We start from the raw sequence: 23,042 nt of genomic DNA on the forward strand, positions 1-23,042 counted from the left end.
AGCTTTAAATGAGAGATGGGAGAGGAAAACTCGGTGTGGCTGACACCTAAGCTACATGTAGGATTGGCCTCAAGGTAAAACCAGGATGTGGCTTGAAGTTCAGTATGAGAGGGCAAGGATTCATTACTACTTTTCTGGAGGACAGCACAATAAATCCCTCAGGATGTGAACTTTATCAGCATCAAGCAAACTAAATCAAACCAAACTGCCCTGCAGCCCACCCAAATTCATCTGAAAATGAGAGCTCCTACCTCTCACTTCCCAGCAGCTACTCAGTCATGTCCACATGATGTGGATGTCATTACAGAAGGGTTGGGCCAGATCACTTTTAAAGGTCTCTCTCAACCCCAAACATTCTCTGCTTCTCTATGGAGACCACCCCATGGACCTGCCTCTGTCTATCTACCTTGCTGCCTAACTATGTGATCAGGAGCCAGGTAGTTAGGACAACACAAAGCACAGAGTTAGGGAGAGGCTTAGTCTGATACCACTGGAGATGCTGATGGCTTAACTGGGTGAAGATGCAGGCCCTGGAGATGGTAACCTCCACACTTTAAAACAGCTTTTGTGCTGTTGATGAATATTGGTTAGCTACAGACTTGGGGATGTGTGCTTGGAAAGCTGCAACTCAGAGAGGGACCTGGGGGTTCTGGTTGGCAGTGGATTAAATATGAGCCAGCAATGTGCCACGGTGGCCAAGAGAGCCAGTGGCATCCTGGCTGGGATTAGGAGCACTGTGGCCAGCAGGGACAGGGCAGAGAGTGTTGTGTTCAGTTCTGGGACCCTCACCATAGGAAGGACATTGAGGGGCTGGAGCCTGTCCAGAGAAGGGCAACGAGGCTGAAGAAGGGCCTGGAGCACCTGGGCTGTGAGGAGGGGCTAAGGGAGCTGGGGGTCTTCAGTCTGGAGAAGAGGAGGCTGAGGAGAGACCTCACTGCTCTCTCTACGGCTCCCTGGAGGGAGGGTGGAGTGAGGAGGGGCAGCCTCTGCTCCTTGGTGGCAAGCAACAGGACCAGAGGCAGTGGTTCCAAGCTGCACCAGGGGAGGTTCAGGCTGGATGCTAGGAAATATTTCTTCACTGGAAGGGTTCTCAGCCATTGGAATGTTCTGCCCAGGGCAGTGCTGGAGTCACCATCCCTGGGGTGTTCCAGCAGCCTGTGGAGCTGGTGCTCAGGGACATGGTTTGGTGTTGGGTCGAGGGCTGGCCTGAAGGATCTCTGAGGTCTCTTCCATAGAATCATAGAATCAGTCAGGGTTGGAAGGGACCCCAAGGATCATCTAGTTCCAACCCCCCTGCCATGGGCAGGGACACCAGATCAGATTCCAGCCAGATCCATTCTGTGCTTTCCACTACAGAAGCAGGCAGCACTCCAGAGCACAGAGGCCAAGGGAAGCTGTGCTTTTTGGGGTGCCTGTGGGTGAGACATCCCTTCCAGTGCTTTGCAGGGGTGTTTGTTCTTTGAAGAAGGAGGATTCCAGCAATGCCTCCCTACCCCCAGCCAGCACTTCAATCCCATCAAAAACTCACCTTTTTATCAGGCAGAGGAGGTTTCCTGAGGAGCCACCTGAGCACAGGGAGAAGGAATAAGAGAGACAGGACAACATCACTGACCAACAGAACCAGGTGCACCACTTAGCTTCAGTTCATGTTTCCAGGAGTGAAATGTATTTAAAATAAGAATGGAGCTGCAAGTTCTCTCTGCCACCTTTTAGGGTGCTGGCAGCAGGAGGCAAAGCTAAGCTGCAGGGATCTGCTACCTCTTACCTGAGCCCCACCCTTCAGACTGTAGTAAATCAAATGCTTTGAAGTGCTGAGCTGTTCAGATCTGGCTTTAAATCCAGACCTGGCAGCTTATCCCTCTCTGTTGAACATAGTAGTCTCTTGTAAACCAGCCAGCCTGACTTGTCAACAGTTGATCTACTTTTAACTTTCCCTATAAATTGCAGAGGGAGCTGTTCTCACTCTTCCTCCTGAGTGTCTCACAGCTACACCACACTGGGACTGATTCAGGTCTCAAACATAGGCACCAAGTGCTGGTTTTGACGTGGCAAGAGCCCCTGCAGCAGGACTGGCAGATACTAACCAGGATGCCTGAGAGACTGTGCCCTTCTGGAGGGGCAGCTGGAAGTGGAAAACATACTGCAGAGCATCTGAAATAGCACTAGACACCAGAGCACCAAAGCTCTGCATCGCTTGCTGCAGACTTAGGGGAAACAGCCTGAGGCCAACTGCAGCCCTCCTGAGCAGCTCTGCATTTCAATGGCAGCTCACCCAAATCATGGACTAGATAATGCTCTGGGTTAGGAAAGACCTTTAAAAGTCATCTAGTCCAACACCCCTGCAGTAACCAGGGACATCTTCAACCAGATCAGGCTGCTCAAAGCCCCATACAGCTTCAGATGGAATCTTTCCAGGGATGGAGCTTCTGCCACCTCTCTGGACAGCCTGTGCCAGGGTTTTGCTATCACTGTAAGAAAGTTTCTTCCTTACACCTAGTCTAAATCTCCTCTCTTTTAGTTTAAATCCATCAGGCCTTGTCCTGTTGCAAGAGACCCTGTGAAATGTGTCCCCTTCTTTCTTGTAGGTCCCCTTTCAGTGCTGAAAGGCCATGATAAGGTCTCCCTGGAGCCTTCTCTTCCCCAGGCTGCACAACCCCAACTCTCTCAGCCTGTCCTCTCAGCAGAGGTGTTCCAGACCTCTGATCATGTCTGTGGCCCTTCTCTGGAGCCACTCCAACAGCTCCATGTCTCTCCTGTGCTGAGGGCTCCAGAGCTGGCCACAGCACTGCAGGTGGGGTCTCACCAGAGGGGAGTAGAGGGGCAGAATCACCTCTGCTTTTGATGCAGCCCAGGATATTGTTGGCTTTCTGGGCTGTGAGCACACCTTGCCACCTCACATCCAGCTTTTCATCCATCAGGACCCCCAAGCAGAGCTGCTCTCAATCCTTTTGTCCCCCAGCCTGCGCTGATAGTGAGCATTGCCTTGACCCAGGTGCAGAATCCTGCACTTGTCCCTTGTGGAACCTCCTGAGGTTCACACAGGCTGACTCCTCCAGCTGGTCCAAGTCCCCCTGGATGCCATCCCATCCCTCAGGTGTGTCAGCTGGAGGGATACTCAGCCTGGAGTCATCTGCAAACTTGCTGAGGTTGCACTCTGTCCCATTGTTTATGCCATTAATGAAGACATTAAGCATTCCTGGTCCCAGCATGGGCACCTGAGGGACACCACTTGTTACTGCTCTCCATCTGCACATCAAAACCTTGACAAATGATGGGGATCAAAACCCCCAAGACCCTCTGGATTCTACCATCCAACCAGCTCATTATCCACCAAACAGTTAACCCATCAAATGTAGAGAGAAGTTTGTTGTGGGGGGCTGAGTCTCAGGCTTTATGGAAGTCCCAATGGATGGAAGGAAATATTTCCTCCTCCAGGAAAAGAGCTGGGTGCACCTAAACACCTGGGAGCATCTGTAACCTTTCATTTATGTCTTGAATGAGAAAAGAATCCCCAGTCTGGAAAGCTTTTATGCAGAAAGCTTTCTAGCAGGTCTTTAAAGGCTATGCATACACATCCTGGCTGCCCAGAGCACACAAAGCAAACTCCATCACCTGCAGTGCCAGAGCAATAGAAAATGAGGAGCTAAAAAAAGGCCTTTTTTGCTTTGTTAAAGATTAGACTAAGACTGTGATTGCAAAGAAACTCACCTCCCATCACAGGACAGAACCATGCCCTTCAGAGAAGCAGGCCCCACAGCTTGCACTGCCTTTCATTTCTCAGCATTTCAGCTCTCTTCCTTTTCCTTGCTCTTGCTCCTCTTGTGTTACTCTCTCTCTCCGCTGCCCCCTCAGCTCCTCCTTTGTCTCTCTCTCTTCTCCTCTTTGCTGCATTGTGCCTCTGAAGCTTGCTTTGAGGAGCAAACCCTGCCCTCCCCGCAGCTCTTAGGGGAAAACATGTGGACACAACATCATTAAATCCCTGCTGGATTGGTACAGGGGAGAGATGTAAGAACTAAACCCCTGAGGTAGCAACAATACACTTTGCATTTTAATAGCAGTGCCTCTGTTGCTATCACTCACACTGATGCCAGCTGCATATAGCAAGGAATCCTTTATGTTTGAAATAATCCAGTTCTTTCCCAGCTCAAAATGAATCTATCTGTCTGATGCTGCTCTCCTGAGGGTTGCTGTTTCACTCACAATCAAGAAGCTCTTTTAAGCAGCCTCGGTCTCCCACAAACTCCTTAGCAAATCTGGCTCTGGAACATCACCAACTGCCAGCTGGTTTGGGGTTTTTTTCTGGTTAATGTCCCTTCTTCCACTTAGAGTTCAACATCCTACTGTTAAAGCATTTTCCCCTGTGTCTCCCTGGGCTGGGGTTGCAGTCCCATGACTGAGCCCATGACAACCTCATGAGGTTCAAGAAGACCAAGGGCAAGGTCCTGCAGCTGGGTCAGGCCAACCCCAGGCACCAATATAGACTGGGCAGGGACTGGCTTGAGAGCAACCCTGAAGAATAGGACCTGGGGGTGCTGGTGGATGAGAAGCTCAACAGGAGCCAGCAGTGAGCACTTGCTGCCCAGAAAGCCAACCAGAGCCTGGGCTGCAGCAAGAGAAGCAGAGCCAGCAGGGCCAGGGAGGTGATTCTCCCCCTCTGCGCTGCTCTGGTGAGACCACACCTGGAGCTCTGTGTCCAGTTCTGGAGCCTCTATTACAGGAAGGATCTGGAGGTGCTGGAAGGTGTCCAGAGAAGGGCCATGAGGATGAGCAGAGGGCTGGAGCTGCTCTCCTGGGGACAGACTGAGGGTGTTGGGGCTGTTCAGTCTGGAGAAGAGAAGGCTCCGAGGTGACCTAATTGTGGCCTTCCAGGATCTGAAGGGGGCTCCAAGAAAGCTGGGGAGGGACTTTTGAGGGTGTCAGGGAGTGATAGGACTGGGGGGAATAAGGAAAAAACCAAGAAATGGGTAGATTCAGATGGGCAGAGACACCTCACACTTAGATCGGTTTTGAAGGCCAGGCTGGATGTGGCTGTGAGCAAGCTGCTGTAGTGTGAGGTGTCCCTGGCCATGGCAGGGGGGTTGGAGCTGGCTGATCCTTGAGGTCATCATACTGGACTCTGCCCATCTGTCCAGCCTGGGAAGGTCCCTCTGCAGAGCTCTCCTGCCCACTAAGAGATCAACTCCTGCCCCCAGCTTGGTGTCACCTGCAAACTTACGGTGGACCCAATCCCCTCATCCAGGAGGAAGGCGCTGAGTTCCGTAAGTGCTGTGCTCTACTTTTCCATCAGACACCCATGTAAGCAGGGAGGGGTTCATTGAGGCAGCACCACATAGCAGCAAGGCAAGGCTCTAAAAGAAGGCAGGTGAAACCCATACCGTTCTGGGAGATGTTCTGCAGGTCTCTGTGATTGCAGCGATTCCTGCTGCGCAAGCGCAGGTACAGAGAGTCCGTCCAGCCCCTGCAACGAAGGGAGAGCTCAGTGAGCTGCTGAACTGAGAGCAGCCTGAGGAAAACACAGCTGATGTCCAAAAGGAATCACAGAATCACAGAATGGGCCCATGGCAGGGGGCTTGGAACTAGATGATCCTTGTGCTCCCTTCCAACCCTGATACTATGATTTTATGCATGAATTTAGACACCAAAGGAATCAGATCACAGAGAGTGCTGCGTTATCTGCTGGAGCAAGGCCAAAGGAGGGCCACAAAGATGATCCAAGGGCTGCAACACCTCTGCTAGGAGGCTAGGCTGAGGGAGCTGCATTCTGCATTGTTTTCCCTTTCAAACTGTTTTGTTTGGGGGATTTTGTTGTTGTCGTTGTGGTTTGGTTGGGCTTTGTTGGTGGTGGTTTGGTTTTGTTGGTGGTGGTTTGGTTTTGTTGGTGGTGGCCTGGTTTTGTGGGGTTTTTTCCTTTGGTTTGGTTAGGGGATTTTGTTTGTTTTGTGTGGGGGCTTTTTTTTGGTTGTGTGTTGGTTTGGGGTTTGTGTTTCTTTTCTTGCTGTGTATTCAGGGACCTTGAGCCGTGCCGTGGCTTGGGAGCTCTGCCTGTTCTCTTACCCGATGGTGGAGTTCAGAAAGCCAGTGAACTCTGAGAACTGGGGCCAGTCAAGCTCATCACTGAAAGCCATTGGGAGATTGTCAAAAGATTTCTGAAAGAGAAATGCTCAAATCAACGTGGGTTCACCCTTACAGGCACAAAAAACCCCCTCTCAGCAACCTCAAGCACTTCTTAGCTGGAGCTTTAGCGTGACAGTAGCAATCACAGAACACAGACCAGCTTGGAAAAGACCTCAGAGATCAGAGAGTCCAACCTAGCACCCTACACCATCTAATAAACCACTAAGTGCCTCATCCAGGCTCTTTTTAAACACCTCCAGGGATGGTGACTCCACCACCTCCCTGGGCAGCACATCCCAATGGCCAAACTCTCTTGCTGGGAAGAATTTCTTCCTCACCTCCAGCCTAAACCTCCCCTGGCACAGCTTGAGACTCTGTCCTCTTGTTCTGGTGCTGGTTGCCTGGGAGAAGAGACCAACCCCCACCTGGCTACAACCTCCCTTCAGGGAGCTGTAGAGAGCAAGAAGGTCTCCCCTGAGCCTCCTCTTCTCCAGGCTAAGCAACCCCAGCTCCCTCAGCCTCTCCTCACAGGGCTGTGCTCCAGACCCCTCCCCAGCTTTGTTGCCCTTCTCTGGACACCTTCCAGCATCTCAACACCTTTCCTAAACTGAGGAGCCCAGAACTGGACACAGGACTCAAGGTGTGGAGTTGTTATAGCTGTAGCAGCAATTATTTATGCATATACTTAGGAAGCTGAGTCTTGTCAGAAGGGAGAGAAAAGCAGAAGTGATACCTGAGGGTGACTGTTGTAAGATGGGCTTAGCCAGAGAGAGAGGAAAGAAAAGCAGCAGGGATGCCTTGCTGCAAACCCCCTCTTTTGGGGTGCCACTGGGGTGATGAATGGTTGTAAGAACCCTGCTCCACCATGGAGTTCCAGAAATGCAGAGAGTAGAGAACCTCAGAAGTCCTTTATTACAGCACTGCAGAATCCCCAGCATCACAGAGTGTCCCTAACAGAAGTTACCTCAGAAGCCCTTTACAGAAGTATTAGTCCCTAGCAGAGTCCCTAACTGCATCTCAGAGGCAGAATTCCCTAACCCAATCTCTCCCTACCAGAATCTCCCTCTTGCCCAAAGCAAGGTACTTTCTGATCTTTCACATGAAGCCTTTCACATTAAGGATGAGGGGGAATGGAAAGAAGCTGGAGGTGGGGAGATTCAGGCTGGAGGTGAGGAGAAAGTTCTTCACCATGAGAGTGGTGAAGGTGGAGGTGTTTAAGACCAGGCTGGACGAGGCTGTGGCCAGCCTGATCTAGTGTGGGGTGTCCCTGCCCATGGCAGGGGGGTTGGAACTAGTTGATCCTTGTGGTCCCTTCCAACCCTGACTGATACTATGATATTAAGCCACTTAACCAATAGAATTCATCCCCCTGTGCAAGCACCTGTGAAAGGTGCTAAAAATCCCTGCCTCTAAAGACACCCAGTGCCTCCCCAGGTCCAGCTTCTGCAGGGTGTTTGCTTCTGGCACTCACACAGAAACAAGTTGGCAGCTTGTGGCAGCTTGTTTGCAGAAAGAGCTGCTGCCACCTGTCTGAATCACATCTTTAGGATAGGATAGGATAGGATAGGATAGGATAGGATAGGATAGGATAGGATAGGATAGGATAGAATAGAATAGAATAGAATAGAATAGACCAGGTTGGAAGAGACCTTCAAGATCATTGTGTCCAACCTATCATCCAGCACCACCTAATCAACTAAACCATGCAACCAAGCACCCTATCAAGTCTCCTCCTGAACACCTCCAGTGATGGTGACTCCACCACCTCCACCTGGCACCCTGTCATTCTGAGAGAGCCCAAAGCTCCCTCTGAAGTGGAGCGCCTACTGCAAGCGCAGACTGCCAAGGTGGTACCTGTCCACCCAAAGCAAAGCTGGGTCTCCTGGGCACAGGAAGAGATGGCAGAGAGATGTCCCCACTGGGTATGGCAGAGAGATTGTGGGAGAGTCACTTGAAGCTCCCTTACCCTCTCCAGTAGGATGAGCTGTGAGCATCCCACCCCTCAAAAATCTCTGCCTGATCCTCACTGCAGTTTCCAGCGCTGGCACTGAATGCAGCAAAACTAGAGATGGGGAGATTCAGATTGGATGTTAGGAAGAAGTTGTTCCCCATGAGGGTGGTGAGAGACTGGCACAGGTTGCCCAGGGAGGTGGTGGAAGCCTCACCCCTGGAGGTTTTTGCAGCCAGGTTGGCTGTGGCTGTGAGCAAGCTGCTGTAGTGTGAGGTGTCCCTGCCCATGGCAGGGGGGTTAGAGCTGGCTGATCCTTGAGGTCCCTTCCAACCCTGACAGTTCTGTGATTCCATGAAAGGTCCCTGAGCATGGCAGGGACCAGGGAGCAAAACACAGAGCCTCCCATGACCTTCCAACAAAAATAGATGCAACCTTGACCCTCTTCTGCTTGTGCTGGTAGTAGTCCCTGATGCTTTCTTTAAACCACTGCCTCTGCAGAATGCAGATGCTTGCTGTGTTGCATGTCCAAACCAGAGTGCCCTGTTTGTTTCCACTTTGATTCCTGAACCTGTCAAAAACTCAGGAAGGGTGAGAAAAATGGCCTCAGGATATTGCACCACCTCTGAAGGAATAGGATAGGGAGTAAATTTCCAGCCTCCCCCAGAGCCTGGGATATGCTCACAAAGACAAAAGCATAAATCCAGAGTGCCCACACTGGAAAACTGCTGATATGAAAAAAGAAGGTAATAACCAAAAGAAGGTCAAAACAGAAAATCCAACTTACAGGCTGCTTTAATCCCCCTAATTTATGAGCCTCATTTTCTTCTCAAAGAAGTGTGGGGCTTTCTGACAGCCTCACTGCTATCAACAGCAAGCAGGTGGGGAACTCTTTCTTCACAAGGGTCAGAGGTGACTGAGAAGCCACAGAGGAGCTCAGTCTTCCAGCCCCCACCACTCCCAGGAAATGATCCCTTAGGTGAATGGGAGGAGGAGAGGGAGGGGGAGAGGGAAGGGTTGTAGCAGGGAAGAAATCCTGAAGCCAAGCCCTAAGCAGCCTAATGCAGAGCAGATGCCAGTTGAAAGCATGTAACAGCATATTTGACCTACTTAGAGTAGATCTGCATTAGCTAATGAGGTGAAAATGGGTCTGGTTTAATTATCCTTCAGTTGCTTCTCTCATATATATACAGAATAGAATAGAATAGAATTAACCAGGTTGGAAGAGACCTTTGAGATCATCGAGTCCAACCTATCACCCAACATCATCTCATCAACTAAACCATGGCACCAAGTGCCTCAGCCAGGCTCTTCTTAAATGCTTCCAGTGATGGTGACTCCACCACCTCTCTGGGCAGCATATCCCAATGGCCAATCTCTCTTGCTGGGAAGAACTTTCTCCTCACCTCCAGCCTAAACCTCCCCTGGCACAGCTTGAGACTGTGTCCTCTTGTTCTGGTGCTGGTTGCCTGGCAGAAGAGACCAACCCCCACCTGGCTGCAACCTCCCTTCAGGCAGTTGTAGAGAGCAAGAAGGTCTCCCCTGAGCCTCCTCTTCTGCAGGCTAAGCAACCCCAGCTCCCTCAGCCTCTCCTCCCAGGGCTGTGCTCCAGACCCCTCCCCAGCTTTGTTGCCCTTCTCTGGACACCTTCCAGCAACTCAACATCTTGCTTGAGCTGAGGAGCCCAGAACTGGGCACAGGACTCAAGGTGTGGCCTGACCAGTGCTGAGCACAGGGCACAATGGCTTCCCTGCTCCTGCTGGCTACACTATTCCTGATGCAGGCCAGGATGCCATTGGCCTTCTTGGCCACCTGGGCACACTGCTGGCCTCCTATCAACCAGTACCCCCAGGAAAAACTCTAATGATCTGCACTCCAGCTCCTGACATTGAACCTTCTGCTTCTGCATGGCATGGCCAGGCCTTGATTTACCCAGCTAGTGGACCAGCAAGCTCCAAGCCACAGAACTGCTTTCTAAACCCTCATTACAGTGACAGTAAACTAGTGACATAGTCTAGAGCTATTCTTGCCCACGTGGCTCTGCCACCAGCTTTACCACCAGAATCATCATCACCATCAGCTTCATTACCATCTTTATTAGACAAGATAATCTCCATTATCATTAGTGCTAATTTATTGTGCTCCCCATCAGCTCTGTCATCAGTGTCACTCATCCCTTCGGTGCTCGTGAGCGTTTAACAGAGACAAACAACTGCTCTGCTGCAGCACCGAAATCTGCTCAGCTCTGGGAGCCCAACTGAGACAATGCACAAAGCTCCCAGGCCTCCCTCAGCACCACAGCTGCTGGCACTTGGAAATAAGGATTGTCCTCCAGACAATGGCCATAGCCTTCCTCTAGAGAGGCGAGGGCAGGAGGGGCAGGTTGACAGCAGGGTAGGTGGAAGGAAGAGAAGGCTCCCAGGAGACCTAATTGTGGCCTTCCAGGATCTGAAGGGGGCTCCAAGAAAGCTGGGGAGGGACTTTTGAGGGTGTCAGGGAGTGATAGGACTGGGGGGGATGGAGCAAAACTAGAAATGGGTAGATTCAGATTGGCTGTTAGGAAGAAGTTGTTCCCCATGAGGGTGGTGAGAGCCTGCCACAGGTTGCCCAGGGAGGTGGTGGCAGCCTCATCCCTGGAGGTTTTTGCAGCCAGGCTGGCTGTGGCTGTGAGCAAGCTGCTGTAGTGTGAGGTGTCCCTGGCCATGGCAGGGGGGTTGGAACTGGCTGATCCTTGAGGTCCCTTCCAGCCCTAACAATTCTATAATCCTATGATCCTTTGACTCTGCCCCCTGCAGCATCCTTCCCTCTCAATTTTAGGGACATGGATTTGATGTTTGGTGGATAATGAATTGGGTGGTTGCATCCAGTGGGTAGCAGTCCATGGTTTGATGTGCAGATGGAGAGCAGTAACAAGTAGTGTCCCTCAGGTGTCTGTACTGGGACCAGTGGGACGGACTCATGCTCAGCAAATTTGCACATGTAGTGCAGCTGACACACCTGAGGGATGGGATGGCATCCAGGGGGACTTGGACCAGCTGGAGGAGTCAGCCTGTGTGACCCTCAGGAGGTTCCACAAGGGACAAGTGCAGGATTCTGCGCCTGGGTCAAGGCAATGCTCACTATCAGCACAGGCTGGGGGACAAAAGGATTGAGAGAAGCTCTACTTGGGGGTCCTGATGGATGAAAAGCTGGATGTGAGGTGGCAAGGTGTGCTCACAGCCCAGAAAGCCAACAATATCCTGGGCTGCATCAAAAGCAGAGGTGATTCTGCCCCTCTACTCCCCTCTGGTGAGACCCCACCTGCAGTGCTGTGGCCAGCTCTGGAGCCCTCAGCACAGGAGAGACATGGAGCTGTTGGAGTGGCTCCAGAGAAGGGCCACAGACATGATCAGAGGTCTGGAACACCTCTGCTGAGAGGACAGGCTGAGAGAGTTGGGGTTGTCCAGCCTGGGGAAGAGAAGGCTCCAGGGAGACCTTATCATGGCCTTTCAGGGGGTCTTTAAGAAAGAAGGAAACAATCTTTTTAGCAGCACTTGTTGCAACAGGACAGTTTGTGATGGTTTTAAACTAAAAATCAGTGAGGTTTAGAACAGATAGAAGGAAGAAAACAAAATGTACAATGAGGGTGGTGAAACCCTGGCACAGGATGCTCAGAGGGGTGGTGGAAGCAAAGGACAGCAACATACCTGTGGGTTTATATCCTCTTCCCAGCTGCACTTGGCTGGAATGATCTTTTCTCCTCAATTATTTCCTTTCACACCAGTGAACTGCAACAGCTGAGGCTCAGCACAATTCACAGCCAGGCACATTCTGTTGCTGTTTGAAAATGGGCAGTGCTGGCACGCTGCCCAAAGACAGCCTTCAGCCTGGCAGTGATGTTTTGTGGTCACTACTGAAACCCTTCCCTTCAGGACAAGCCCATTATACACCCTTGGGTGACCCTTGACCACCTGCAGGTGTATCTAACAAGCCTGAGAGCCGAAGCACTGGAGTTACTAAACCTCTCCACATATGCCACAGATGAGGGACAACAACCCAGGACGTGCCATTTCCAAGCCAGGTGCCTGAACCAGAAGCTCCCAGCCTGTCAGCAGGGCCACTTCTGCACCACTTGCACAGCATGGAGCTCCAGGATCATAGGGTGCCAGGATGTTAGGGTTTGGAAGGCACCTCTGAAGACATTCCAGTCCAAACCCCCCTGCCTGAGCAGGACCAGAGAATCCAGCACAGGTCACACAGGAACACATCCAGACAGGGCTGCAAAGGCTCCAGAGAAGGAGACTCCACAACCTCTCTGGGCAGCCTGCTCCAGGGCTCTGTGACCCTCCCAGTGAAGAAGTTCCTCCTCGTGTTAAGGTGGAACTTCCTGTGCTGGGGTTTCCATCCATTGCCTCTTGTCCTAATCTAGGGTGCAACTGAGCAGAGCCTGTCCCCTCCCTCCTGACCCCCAGCCCATAGATATTGATAGACATTGATCAGATCCCCTCTCATTCTTCTCCTCTCCAGACTGAACAGCCCCAGGGCTCTCAGCCTCTCCTCCCCAGGCAGTGCTGCAGTCCCTTCAGCATCCTTGTAGCCTCCCTTGGACTCTCTCCAGCAGATCCCTGTCCCTCCTGACCAGTGGAGCCCAGAACAGGATGCAGTATTCCAGGTGAGGTCTCAGCAGGGCAGAGCAGAGCTGTACCAACAAGGCTGCTAATGACAGGAGCGATCCTACAGAGAGCGCTGCTCCCCTTGAGCCGCCACCACCTGCCTGGAGAGCCAGATGTCCTGGTCTGTGTCCCTGGCACAGCTCTGGGCTGCCAGAGCCAACCTCGTCCCTGACCCAATTGCACAGATGCTGGAGGAGTGGCAGCAGCGCGGGGCTGTGCCTTTTAACCTTCCCAAGAGCAGCTGTGGGAGGGGACTGGCACATGGGAGACCATCACTGTGAATCCCAGGGCAATGAGGCAGTTTGTGCTCCTTTCCCTTCGGCAGCCTGCAGCGCCAGGGGGGGAGCAAAGGGCTGCTAGCAGCAGCAGCAGCAGAGGAACTCCAGGTGGTAAATTCAGGCTGCACCTCTAAGATTTTCCACAGATCTTGAACAGAAAGTGGTGAAGATGTGAACAAATCATTACTGGGTGTAAAAAGGAAACTAGAATCATAGAATCAATAAGGTTGGAAAAGACCTCAGAGATCATCAAGTCCAACCTGTCACCCAGCACCTCCTGACAACTAAACCATGGCTCCAAGTGGCACATCCAATCCTTTCTTGAACACCTTTAGGGATGGTGACTCCACCACCTCCCTGGGCAGCACATTCCAATGGCCAATCACTCTCTCTGTGTAGAACTTCTTCCTAACATCCAGCTTAAACCTCCCCTGATGCAGCTTGAGACTGTGTCCTCTTGTTCTGGTGCTGCTTGCCTGGGAGAAGAGACCAACCCCCACCTGGCTACAACCTCCCTTCAGGTAGTTGTAGAGAGCAATAAGGTCTACCCTGAGCCTCCTCTTCTCCAGGCTAAACAACCCCAGCTCCCTCAGCCTCTCCTCCCAGGGCTGTGCTCCAGACCCCTCCCCAGCTTTGTTGCCCTTCTCTGGACACCTTCCAGCATCTCAATGTCCTTCAACTGAGGAGCCCAGAACTGGACACAGGACTCAAGGTGTGGCCTGACCAGTGCTGAGTCCAGGGCACAATGACTTCCCTGCTCCTGCTGGCCACACTATTCCTGATGTAGTCCAGGATGCCATTGGCCTTCTTGGCCACCTGGGCACACTGCGGGCTCATGTTCAGCCTACTGTCCACCAGTACCCCCAGGTCCCCTTCTGCCTGGCTACTCTCAGCCACTCTGTCCCCAGCCTGTAGCACTGCATGGGGTTGTTGTGACCAAAATGTTGGGTTTGGGAGTCCTGGGGGGGGATTTTCAAGCCACCACACTGCAGCAGCCCAAAGGTGAGTGCTCACCGCTGACATCTGCGTGACCGTCATCCACTCGGGAGGGATGTGGAAGTGAGCGCCGGCCGAGTCTCCCAGCAGCACCACCCCTCGGGAGCCTGCACCTGATTAACACATCTCATTAGCTGCAAGAACAGGAGCAGCAGACTGCAGCCAGGCGTGGAGAGCACTGCTTAAAGAGCAACAGCAGTGGCAGCTGATGGGAGCACAGGAAACTCACAGCGCCGCAGGATGCCAGGGGCTGGAAGGGAGCTCAGAAGCTCACCCAGTCCAACCCCACTGCCAGAGCAGGAGCACTTAGAGCAGGTCACACAGGAACACAGCCAGGTGGGTTTTGAATGTCTCCAGAGAAGGAGATTCCACAACCCCCCTGGCCAGCCTGCTCCAGGGCTCTGTCACTCTCACAGGGAAATCATTTCCCTCCTGTTTCCATGGAACTTCCTCTGCCTCATCTTCCACCACTGCCCCTTGTGCTGGCATTGGGCATCACCCAGCAGAGCCTGGCTCCAGCCTCTGGGCACTCACCCTGCACAGCTTTACCAACATGAATCTCAGTCTCCTCCTCTCCAAGCCACAGAGCCCTCAGGTCGCTCAGTCTCCCCCATAAGGAAGATGTTCCACTCCCCAAATAGGCTTTGTGGCTCTGTGCTGGACTCTCTCAAGCAGTTCCCTGAAGTCTTTCTGGAACTGAGGGGCCCAGAACTGGACACAATACTCCAGATGTGGCCTCACCAGGGCCACATCTGTAGTACTGGCCACACCACCCTTCACACAGGTGAAATGTTCCTGCAGGGCACCTGGAACTGGGTGGTCTTTAAGCTCCCTTCCAACCTAAACCACTCTATGATTCTATGACCTTTTTTTCCTCCATTTGCAGTAAAACTGAAGAACAAGGATGTGCCAACATCCCTAGAGAAACAACTGGGTCTGGGCATTAAAAAACAGGGAGAAGTCTTGCTGGTCAGAAAATAATCCTGGTTGTGTTTCAGTCTGGCTGCATTATTTCATAGAATCATAGAATGGTCCAGCCTGGAAGAGACCTCCAAAGGTCACCCAGTCTGCAGTGAGCAGGGACATTCTCCCCTAGATCAGGTTGCCCAGGGTCTTGTCAAGCCTCACCTTGAATCTTTCCAAGGATGGGGCCTCAACCACCTCCCTGGGCAACCTGTTCCAGTGTTCCACCACCCTCATGGGGAAGAACTTCTTCCTAACATCCAGTCTAAATCTGCCCTTCTCTAGCCTGAAGCCATTTCAGTTGAGGTTGTTCTGGTGGGCAGGCCACATTTTTACTGGCTATGGAATGTGCATAAAAGGTACTTAAATGTGTAGGGAAGTCTTATTCCTCAGGAAACTGCTCACAGCTCCTCAGAAAAGAACTGGGTGGTGCCAGTGCTACTCACAGGAGTATTTCTGCTGGAACAATCTGGCTGGTTTCTAATTAATGTCACTGAGCATTTGTAGATTGCCTTCCATCTAAAAACGCTGCAGAGTCTTGCCAGCCAATGCTTCATCCCTGGGATGCTGACAGAATCATAGAATCACAGAACTGTTAGGGTTGGAAGGGACCACAAGGATCAGCCAGTTCCAAACCCCCCTGCCATGGCCAGGGACACCTCACACTGCAGCTCAGAGCCACATCCAGCCTGGCCTTCAAAACCTCCAGGCATGAGGCTTCCACCACCTCCCCGGGCAACCTGTGCCAGTCTCTCACTATCCTCATGGGGAACAACTTCTTCCTGACATCTAATCTCAATCTACCCATTTCTAGTTTTGTTCCATCCCCCCACTCCTATCACTCCCTGACACCCTCAGAAGTCCTTCAGCAGCTTTACCTTTGCAGAATTTCTCCTCGTAGGGAATTCCATCCTTTGGATCCACACCCTGTTGAAGGAGAGAAGGGGCAGAGCATTATATCAATAGCAGCATTATATCAACAGAGGATTATATCAACAGAGGATTATATCAACAGAGGATTATATCAATGGAAAAGCCCTCAGACATCATCAAGTCCAACCTGTTGCCTAATACCTAACACCTCCTGACAACTAAACCATGGCTCCAAGTGCCACATCCAAGCCTTTTCTGAACACCTCCAGGGACGGTGACTCCACCACCTCCCTGGGCAGCACATTCCCATGGCCAATTACTCTTGCTGGGAAGAACTTTCTCCTCACCTCCAGCCTAAGCTTCCCCTGGCACAGCTTGAGACTGTGTCCTCTTGTTCTGGTGCTGGCTGGAAAAAAAAAATCCCCCAGCAGTGCAAAAGAGAGCTGGAGACCTTATTTCTTCTTGAATGTCTTGAATGTCTGCCTGCAGGAAGCACTGCTTCAAAATAAGGATGCTTTCCCTTGCATTACTTTAACAAGCATATGTGCATTTAAATTAATTGCAATAGCTGTAATTTAAGTCATCACAAGCATCCACAAACAAACTTCACTCCTGACTGCTTTCCCCTACATTTCCCCTCAGCTTGCCATAACTACAGGTTTGTCACCAGGAATATCCAAGGCAACAAATAAACAAGAGCAGCTCAAAGGCAGCTAATAAAGCAGAATAAACAGAACAGAAACATTTGCAGACTGATTCAACAGGAAGGGGGGGAAGAAAAGGCAGAAGCAGCAATCGGGACGGAAGGCTCAGCTGGAAGTTTGGTTACTCACCCATATGCCGTTGCAGTTAGAGTCACTGTTCACATCCCAGTTGTCAGGGCTAAAAGAGAGGTACAGAAGGGTATGTAGTGTCACAGGAATTAGAGGGGGAAAGGGCTTCTGAGGAAATCACATGTTTTGTGCCTCTTTTTAACTAAGAACATACAAGAATGAAACATTCCTCTCGGCACAGAGGAACAGAATAGAATAAACCAGGTTGGAAGAGACCTTCAAGATCATCACACCCAACCCATCATCCAGCACCACCTAATCAACTAAACCATGGCACCAAGCACCCCATCAAGTCTCCTCCTGAACACCTCCAGTGATGGTGACTCCACCACCTCCCTGGGCAGCACATTCCAATGGGCAATCACTCTCTCTATGAAGAATTTCTTCTCACCTCCAGCCTAAACCTTCCCTGGTGCAGCTTGAGACTGTGTCCTCTTGTTCTGGTGCTGGCTGCCTGGGAGAAGAGACCAACCCCCACCTGGCTACAACCTCCCTTCAGGTAGTTGTAGAGAGCAATAAGGTCACCCCTGAGTCTCCTCCTCTCCAGGCTAAGCAACCCCAGCTCCCTCAGCCTCTCCTCATAGGGCTTGTGTTCCAAGGCTGGGGGGGCTTTCCCCACTTGAACCCAGGAGAAACTGTGCTTGGTTTCCCTACCCTCATTTGTCTGTCTGGCCAACCTTGGCTGCAGATGCATCAGAGAAAGGAGAGACACCTGTGCACCACCTCTGCTAATGTGTCCCATCCCTGTCATCTCCACCATAACCCTCTTGTCCCCAGCACAGCGAAATCTAACCGCCGTGAAATCTACCAACAATTAAATCAGTGTCACAGAAAATAAAGGGGGAAAGGGCTTTTGAGGAAATCACATATTTTGTGCCTTTTGTTTTACTAAGAACATAAAGGACAGCACAGAAGGCTGGGGGGCTTTCCCCTCTGGAACCCAGGAGAGGCTGTGCTTGGTTTCCCTACCCTCTTTTCTCTGTCTGACCAACCCTTGGCTGCACCACCTCTGCTAAAGTGTCCCATCCCTGTCATCTCCACCATTCCCTCTAGTCCCCAGCACAGTGAAATCTAACAGCAAGCAGTAATGTGCCCTCTGAAGAGCAGGGGCAACCCCAAACCTGGGTCTCACCGTTATCAGGAAGCCTTTAAAAGAGCTAAGAGCCTTACCGCCTGCCAGGGTACACGGTGGTGTTCTTGTCATTGCAGTCTCTGCCTCGCCAGTGGTAGCCCCTCAAAGTCTAGGAGGCAGGGAGAAGCACACAGAGAGGATGCTCATTGCTCTTCTTCCACTTTCAATCTAAAATGTCTAAGATGAGAATCTAGCTCTACATGTAGCAATAGCCCCCAGTAAACAGGTTGTGTTCCACAGGCATTGTTGCCAAGCTTCAATAAATCACAGAACCACAGAAACAGGCTGGAGCAGACCCTCAGCATCTCCAAGTCCAACCCAGAACCCTACTCTGCAAGGCTCAGCCCTGAACCAGAGCCCCAAGCACCACATCCAAACCACCCTGAAACACAGCCAGGCTTGGGGACTCCACCACCTCCCTGGGCAGCTCATTCCAATCCCTGACCACTCTTGCCATGAAGAAAGGTTTCCTACTCTCCAGTCTAACCCTACCCAGTCACAGCTTGAGGCCACTGCATCTTGTTCTGTCCCTAATTACCTGTGAGAAGAGACCAGCAGCAGCCTCTCCACAATGTCCTTTCAGGGAGTTGTAGACAGCAATGAGGTCTCCTCTCAGCCTCCTCTCTTCCAAACTAACCATCCCCAGCTCCTTCAGTTGTTCCTCATCAGATTTATTCTCCAGGCCCTTCCCAGCTTCCTTGCCCTCCTCTGCCCTGGCTCCAGCCCCTCCACATCTCTCTTGTGCTGAGGTGCCCAAACCTGGACACAACACTCCAGGGGTGGCCTCCCCAGAGCTGAGTGCCAGGGGACAATCCCCTCCCTGCTGCTGCTGGACACAGCATTGCTGATCCCAGCCAGGATGCCTTTGGCTTTCTTGGCCACCTGGGCACACTGCTGGCTCCTATTCAGCTGCTTGTCCATTAGCACCCCCAGGTCCCTCTCTGCCAGGCAGCTTTCCAGCCACACTGCCCCAAGCCTGGAGCATTGCTTGGGGTTGTTGTGACCCAAGTGCAGGACCTGGCACTTGGCCTTGTTGAAGCTCCTCCTGGTAATGTTGGCCATGGATCCAACCTATCCAACTCCCTCTGTAGAGCTTCCTTACCCTCATGAATATCAACACTGCACCTAACTTGGTGTCACCTCTGAAGTTACTGCTGCCACACTCTGTGTCTTCATCAAGGTCAACAATAAAGATGTTAAACAGAAGTCCCAACACTGAGCCCTGAGGAACACCTCTTGTGACCGGCCACCACCTGGATTTCTGCCACCTTGCACTCTTTGGTGCAGAAGTAAGGCAAGCTGGCAATTGAAGTGGTTTTGGTTTTGGTGGGGGCTGTTTTGGTTATGACTTTATTTCACCCCTTATTCATTTGGTAAAGAGGCAACTCAGCAGCAGAGCTGTTTGCTTCAGCAGGGAGCACAGCTTCACGTGAGCATCTGCCCAGGTGGCAGAAATGAACGATTGGTTCCTCATCCAGACAACAAAAAACACCCCAAAACCTACCTTTTATGAAAACCAACCCCCAAATCCCAACCCTCCATTCAGCTGATTCCTGTGTCCTCATGACTGCATAAGGCTTTGCAGCCAGTGAGAGCAATCCCAAAGACAGTCTCATTACCAAGGGGCCCCTGTGCCAAAGGAAAGGTTATGCTCACCGGGAAGGTACTAAATTTATCTCCATCCAAGTCTTCAAAAGGCAGTTTATTTCTTAGAACACTGCAAAAGAAAACAAACATCAAAGCCAACAAATTTAGTGTTGATATATCTGCTGGAGAGGGTCCAGCAGAGGGCTAGGAGGATGATGAGAGGATTGGAGCACTGCCTCTTAAGGAGAGGCTGAGGGACCTGGGGCTGTGGAGTCTGGAAAAGAGAAGACTTAGAGGGGATCTGATCAATGTCTATCATTAATGGAATGAAGCTGGAGGTGGGGAGATTCAGGCTGGATGTGAGGAGGAAGTTCTTCCCCATGAGAGTGGTGAAGCCCTGGAATGGGTTGTCCAGGGAGGTGGTTGAGGCCCCATGCCTGGAGGTGTTTAAGCCCAGGCTGGATGAAGCTCTGGCCAGCCTGATCTAGTGTGGGTGTCCCTGCCCATGGCAGGGGGGTTGGAACTAGATGATCCTTGTGGTCCCTTCCAACCCTGAATATCTGAGGGCTGGGGGTCTGGAGGGAGGGGACAGGCTCTGCTCACTTGCTCCCTGTGATAGGACAAGGAGCAGTGGATGTAAGCTGCAGCACAGGAGGTTCCACCTCAACACAAGGGGGAACTTCTTCACTGTAAGGGTCCAGACCACTGGAGCAGGCTCATTCTCCTTGTAATCACTGATTTCCATGAGCTGCTTTGGGCTACTTCTTTTCCTCAGTAAGGTTCAGTTGAAGGCAGTGGCACAGATCCAGCCCAGCTAAAGAAGTTCAACTGCCAAATATGCTTTTTTTGTAGCTACAGAAAGAAGACACCAAGGAGAGGGAGAGAGTGCATGAGAGAGATCAGAAGAGTTGAAAGTGTTCCAGTGGATGATAAACAATTTGATTCCTGCTTCCCCTGTCAGGGCTCAAACTCAGGTTATTTGTCCTGACTCATGCTACAAAGGCACTTAGGAGATGTTTCCTGCTAATCAGTTTATTCCCAACAAGCTCCTGATGTTTGCAATGACAATTAAATGAGCAGAAACAGATGAGCAAGCCAGCCTTTGCAGTCAAATCAATCAAAGCATGCTGCTGATCACACTTCTTTATTCTTAGATTGGCTCAACTCCTCCTCCAACTCATTGGAGTACATTGACAAATAAGCTTTAGGAGGAATAGCTCAGCTGATGTCCTCAGCCTTTTGCAGAGCTGACTCACAGTATCACAGTATCACCAAGGTTGGAAGAGACCTCAAAGATCATCAAGTCCAACCTGTCACCACAGACCTCATGACTAGACCATGGCACCAAGTGCCACATCCAATCCCCTCTTGAACACCTCCAGGGACGGTGACTCCACCACCTCCCTGGGCAGCACATTCCAATGGCGAACGACTTGCTCAGTGAAGAACTTTCTCCTCACCTCCAGCCTAAACTTCCCCTGGCACAGCTTGAGACTGTGTCCCCTTGTTCTGGTGCTGGTTGCCTGGGAGAAGAGACCAACCCCCACCTGGCTACAACCACCTTTCAGGGAGTTGTAGAGAGCAATGAGGTCTCCCCTGAGCCTCCTCTTCTCCAGGCTAAGCAACCCCAGCTCCCTCAGCCTCTCCTCATAGGGCTGTGCTCAAGGCCTCTCCCCAGCCTTATTGCCCTTCTCTGGGCACGTTCAAGTGTCTCAATGTCCTTCTTAAATTGAGAGGCTGTGGTGGAAATAGAAGGCCCAACTGTCCCTCCCCCACAAAGAAAGAAACCACGGCTGACTCAGTTGGAGAAGCAAGGGGTAGAGCTGTATTCACAAGCAAGATGAAATGCAGGTTGTGTATACACAATATATAACAGTACTTACAATATATACAGAAATATACAGCAAAGAAAGTAATACAGAACAAAACTCCCTCCTCTGGGCAGAGGAGGGTTCCCCCCCATACTCCCCTCCCTCCCCCTACCTCCCTTTTCCCCCAAAAGGCTTAGAGAGAGAGAGAAGGTAGCTATTAAGGAGGAAATTCTTGTTAGGCTCAAAAGCCCATGCAGGGATTAGTTTTCTTATCTCAAGGTTAACAGGTCCCGCCGTTGTTGCTCAGAAGCAGGCAGGCTGAAGAGAGAGAACAGACTGGGACTGAGAAAGATTCCAACTGAACTAAAACTTAAAGTTGCATTCCACCAATCTACCAATGAAATTCATTTAAAATATTGATGTTTTCATTTTAATACCAAAACATTCTGCCAGAGTGTTCCAGCTACTGTCCCTTTCTTAAAGGCACAGCCTCAAACAGTTACAGGGGCCCAGAACTGGCCACAGGACTCCAGGTGCAGCCTAACCAGTGCAGAGTACAGGGGCTCAATGACTTCCCTGCTCCTGCTGGCCACACTATTCCTAATGCAGGCCAGGATGCCATTGGCCTTCTTGGCCACCTGGGCACACTGCTGGCTCATGTTTAGGCAGCTGTCAATCAGCACCCCCAGGTCCCTCTCTGTCTGGCAGCTCTCCAGCCACTCTGACCCCAGCCTGGAGCTCTGCATGGGGTTGCCATGGCCAAAGTGCAGCTCCTGGCACTTGGATTTGTTGAATGCCATCCTGTTGGACTCTGCCCATCTGTCCAGTCGGTTGAGGTCCCTCTGCAGAGCCCTTCTGCCCTCTGACCAACATCTGCTCCCAGCTTGGTGTCATCTGCAAATTTGCTGATGAGTGTCTCAATGCCCTCATCCAGATCATCAATGAAGATGTTAAAGAGGATGGGGCCCAGCACTGATCCCTGGGGGACACCACTGGTGCCTGGCTGCCAGCTGGATGTGGCACCATTCACCACCACTCTCTGGGCTCGGCCCTCCAGCCAGTTCCTAACCCAGCACAGAGTGCTGCTGTCCAAGCCAGGAGCTGACAGCTTAGCCAGCAGTCTGCTGTGGGGGACGGTGTCAAAGGCCTTGCTGAAGTCCAGATAGACTACATCCACAGCCCTCCCCACATCCACCAGGCAGTCACGTGATCATAGAAGGAGATCAGGTTGGAGAGGCAGGACCTGCCCTTCCTAAATCCATGCTGGCTGGACCTGAGCCCTTGGCTATCCTTCAGGTGCGCAGTTATTGCCGCCAGGATAATCTGCTCCATCACTTTCCCTGGCACTGAGGTCAGGCTGACTGGCCTGGAGTTTCTGGGGCTCAGTCAGACCTGCCATAAGCTATTTTTTTTTTTGCTGTCCACCAGCCACCATTTCTATCTAAAAGACCTCGAGATTCTCCTGCTCTTTGCAACTGCCTGGGGGTCTTCCTGTGCTGAGCCATGGGGACCACAACTGGGTGGCCAAATGAAATGGAGAAGCCTCTTGGGCTCAGGAAACCTCAGGAGAAATCTGGCTTCCTCTTGGAGGTGTCATTCACACAGAATCACAGAATCACCAAGGTTGGGAGAGACCTCAAAGACCATCAAGTCCAACCTGTCACCACAGACCTCATGACTAAGCCATGGCGTTCCTTTGAGTGTGTCAAGTATTTGACCTCCAGGAGGTGTCATGCTTTTGAGTGTGTCATATCATAGAATCAATAAGGTTGGAAAAGACCTCAGAGATCATCCAGTGCAACCTATCACCCAACACCTCCTGACAACTAAACCATGGCTCCAAGTGCCACATCCA

General features: G+C 51.5%; 1 protein-coding gene across 1 annotated transcript in view; it reads right to left on the bottom strand.

Moving 5' to 3' along the window:
• AOAH (acyloxyacyl hydrolase) overlaps positions 1 to 23,042 on the bottom strand; it is a 76,344-nt gene that overhangs the window by 27,965 nt on the left and 25,337 nt on the right. The window contains exons 9-16 of the mRNA XM_054177091.1: positions 19,446 to 19,506; positions 17,828 to 17,898; positions 16,658 to 16,706; positions 15,830 to 15,878; positions 14,007 to 14,101; positions 6,055 to 6,146; positions 5,376 to 5,458; positions 1,529 to 1,565 (exon numbers count right to left, since the gene is read on the bottom strand). Of these exons, the coding sequence (XP_054033066.1) occupies positions 1,529 to 1,565; positions 5,376 to 5,458; positions 6,055 to 6,146; positions 14,007 to 14,101; positions 15,830 to 15,878; positions 16,658 to 16,706; positions 17,828 to 17,898; positions 19,446 to 19,506 (537 nt within the window). The remainder of the gene's footprint in view (positions 1 to 1,528; positions 1,566 to 5,375; positions 5,459 to 6,054; positions 6,147 to 14,006; positions 14,102 to 15,829; positions 15,879 to 16,657; positions 16,707 to 17,827; positions 17,899 to 19,445; positions 19,507 to 23,042) is intronic.

The sequence above is a fragment of the Dryobates pubescens genome, chromosome 38, assembly GCF_014839835.1.
Source record: "Dryobates pubescens isolate bDryPub1 chromosome 38, bDryPub1.pri, whole genome shotgun sequence".
NCBI lineage: Eukaryota > Metazoa > Chordata > Aves > Piciformes > Picidae > Dryobates > Dryobates pubescens.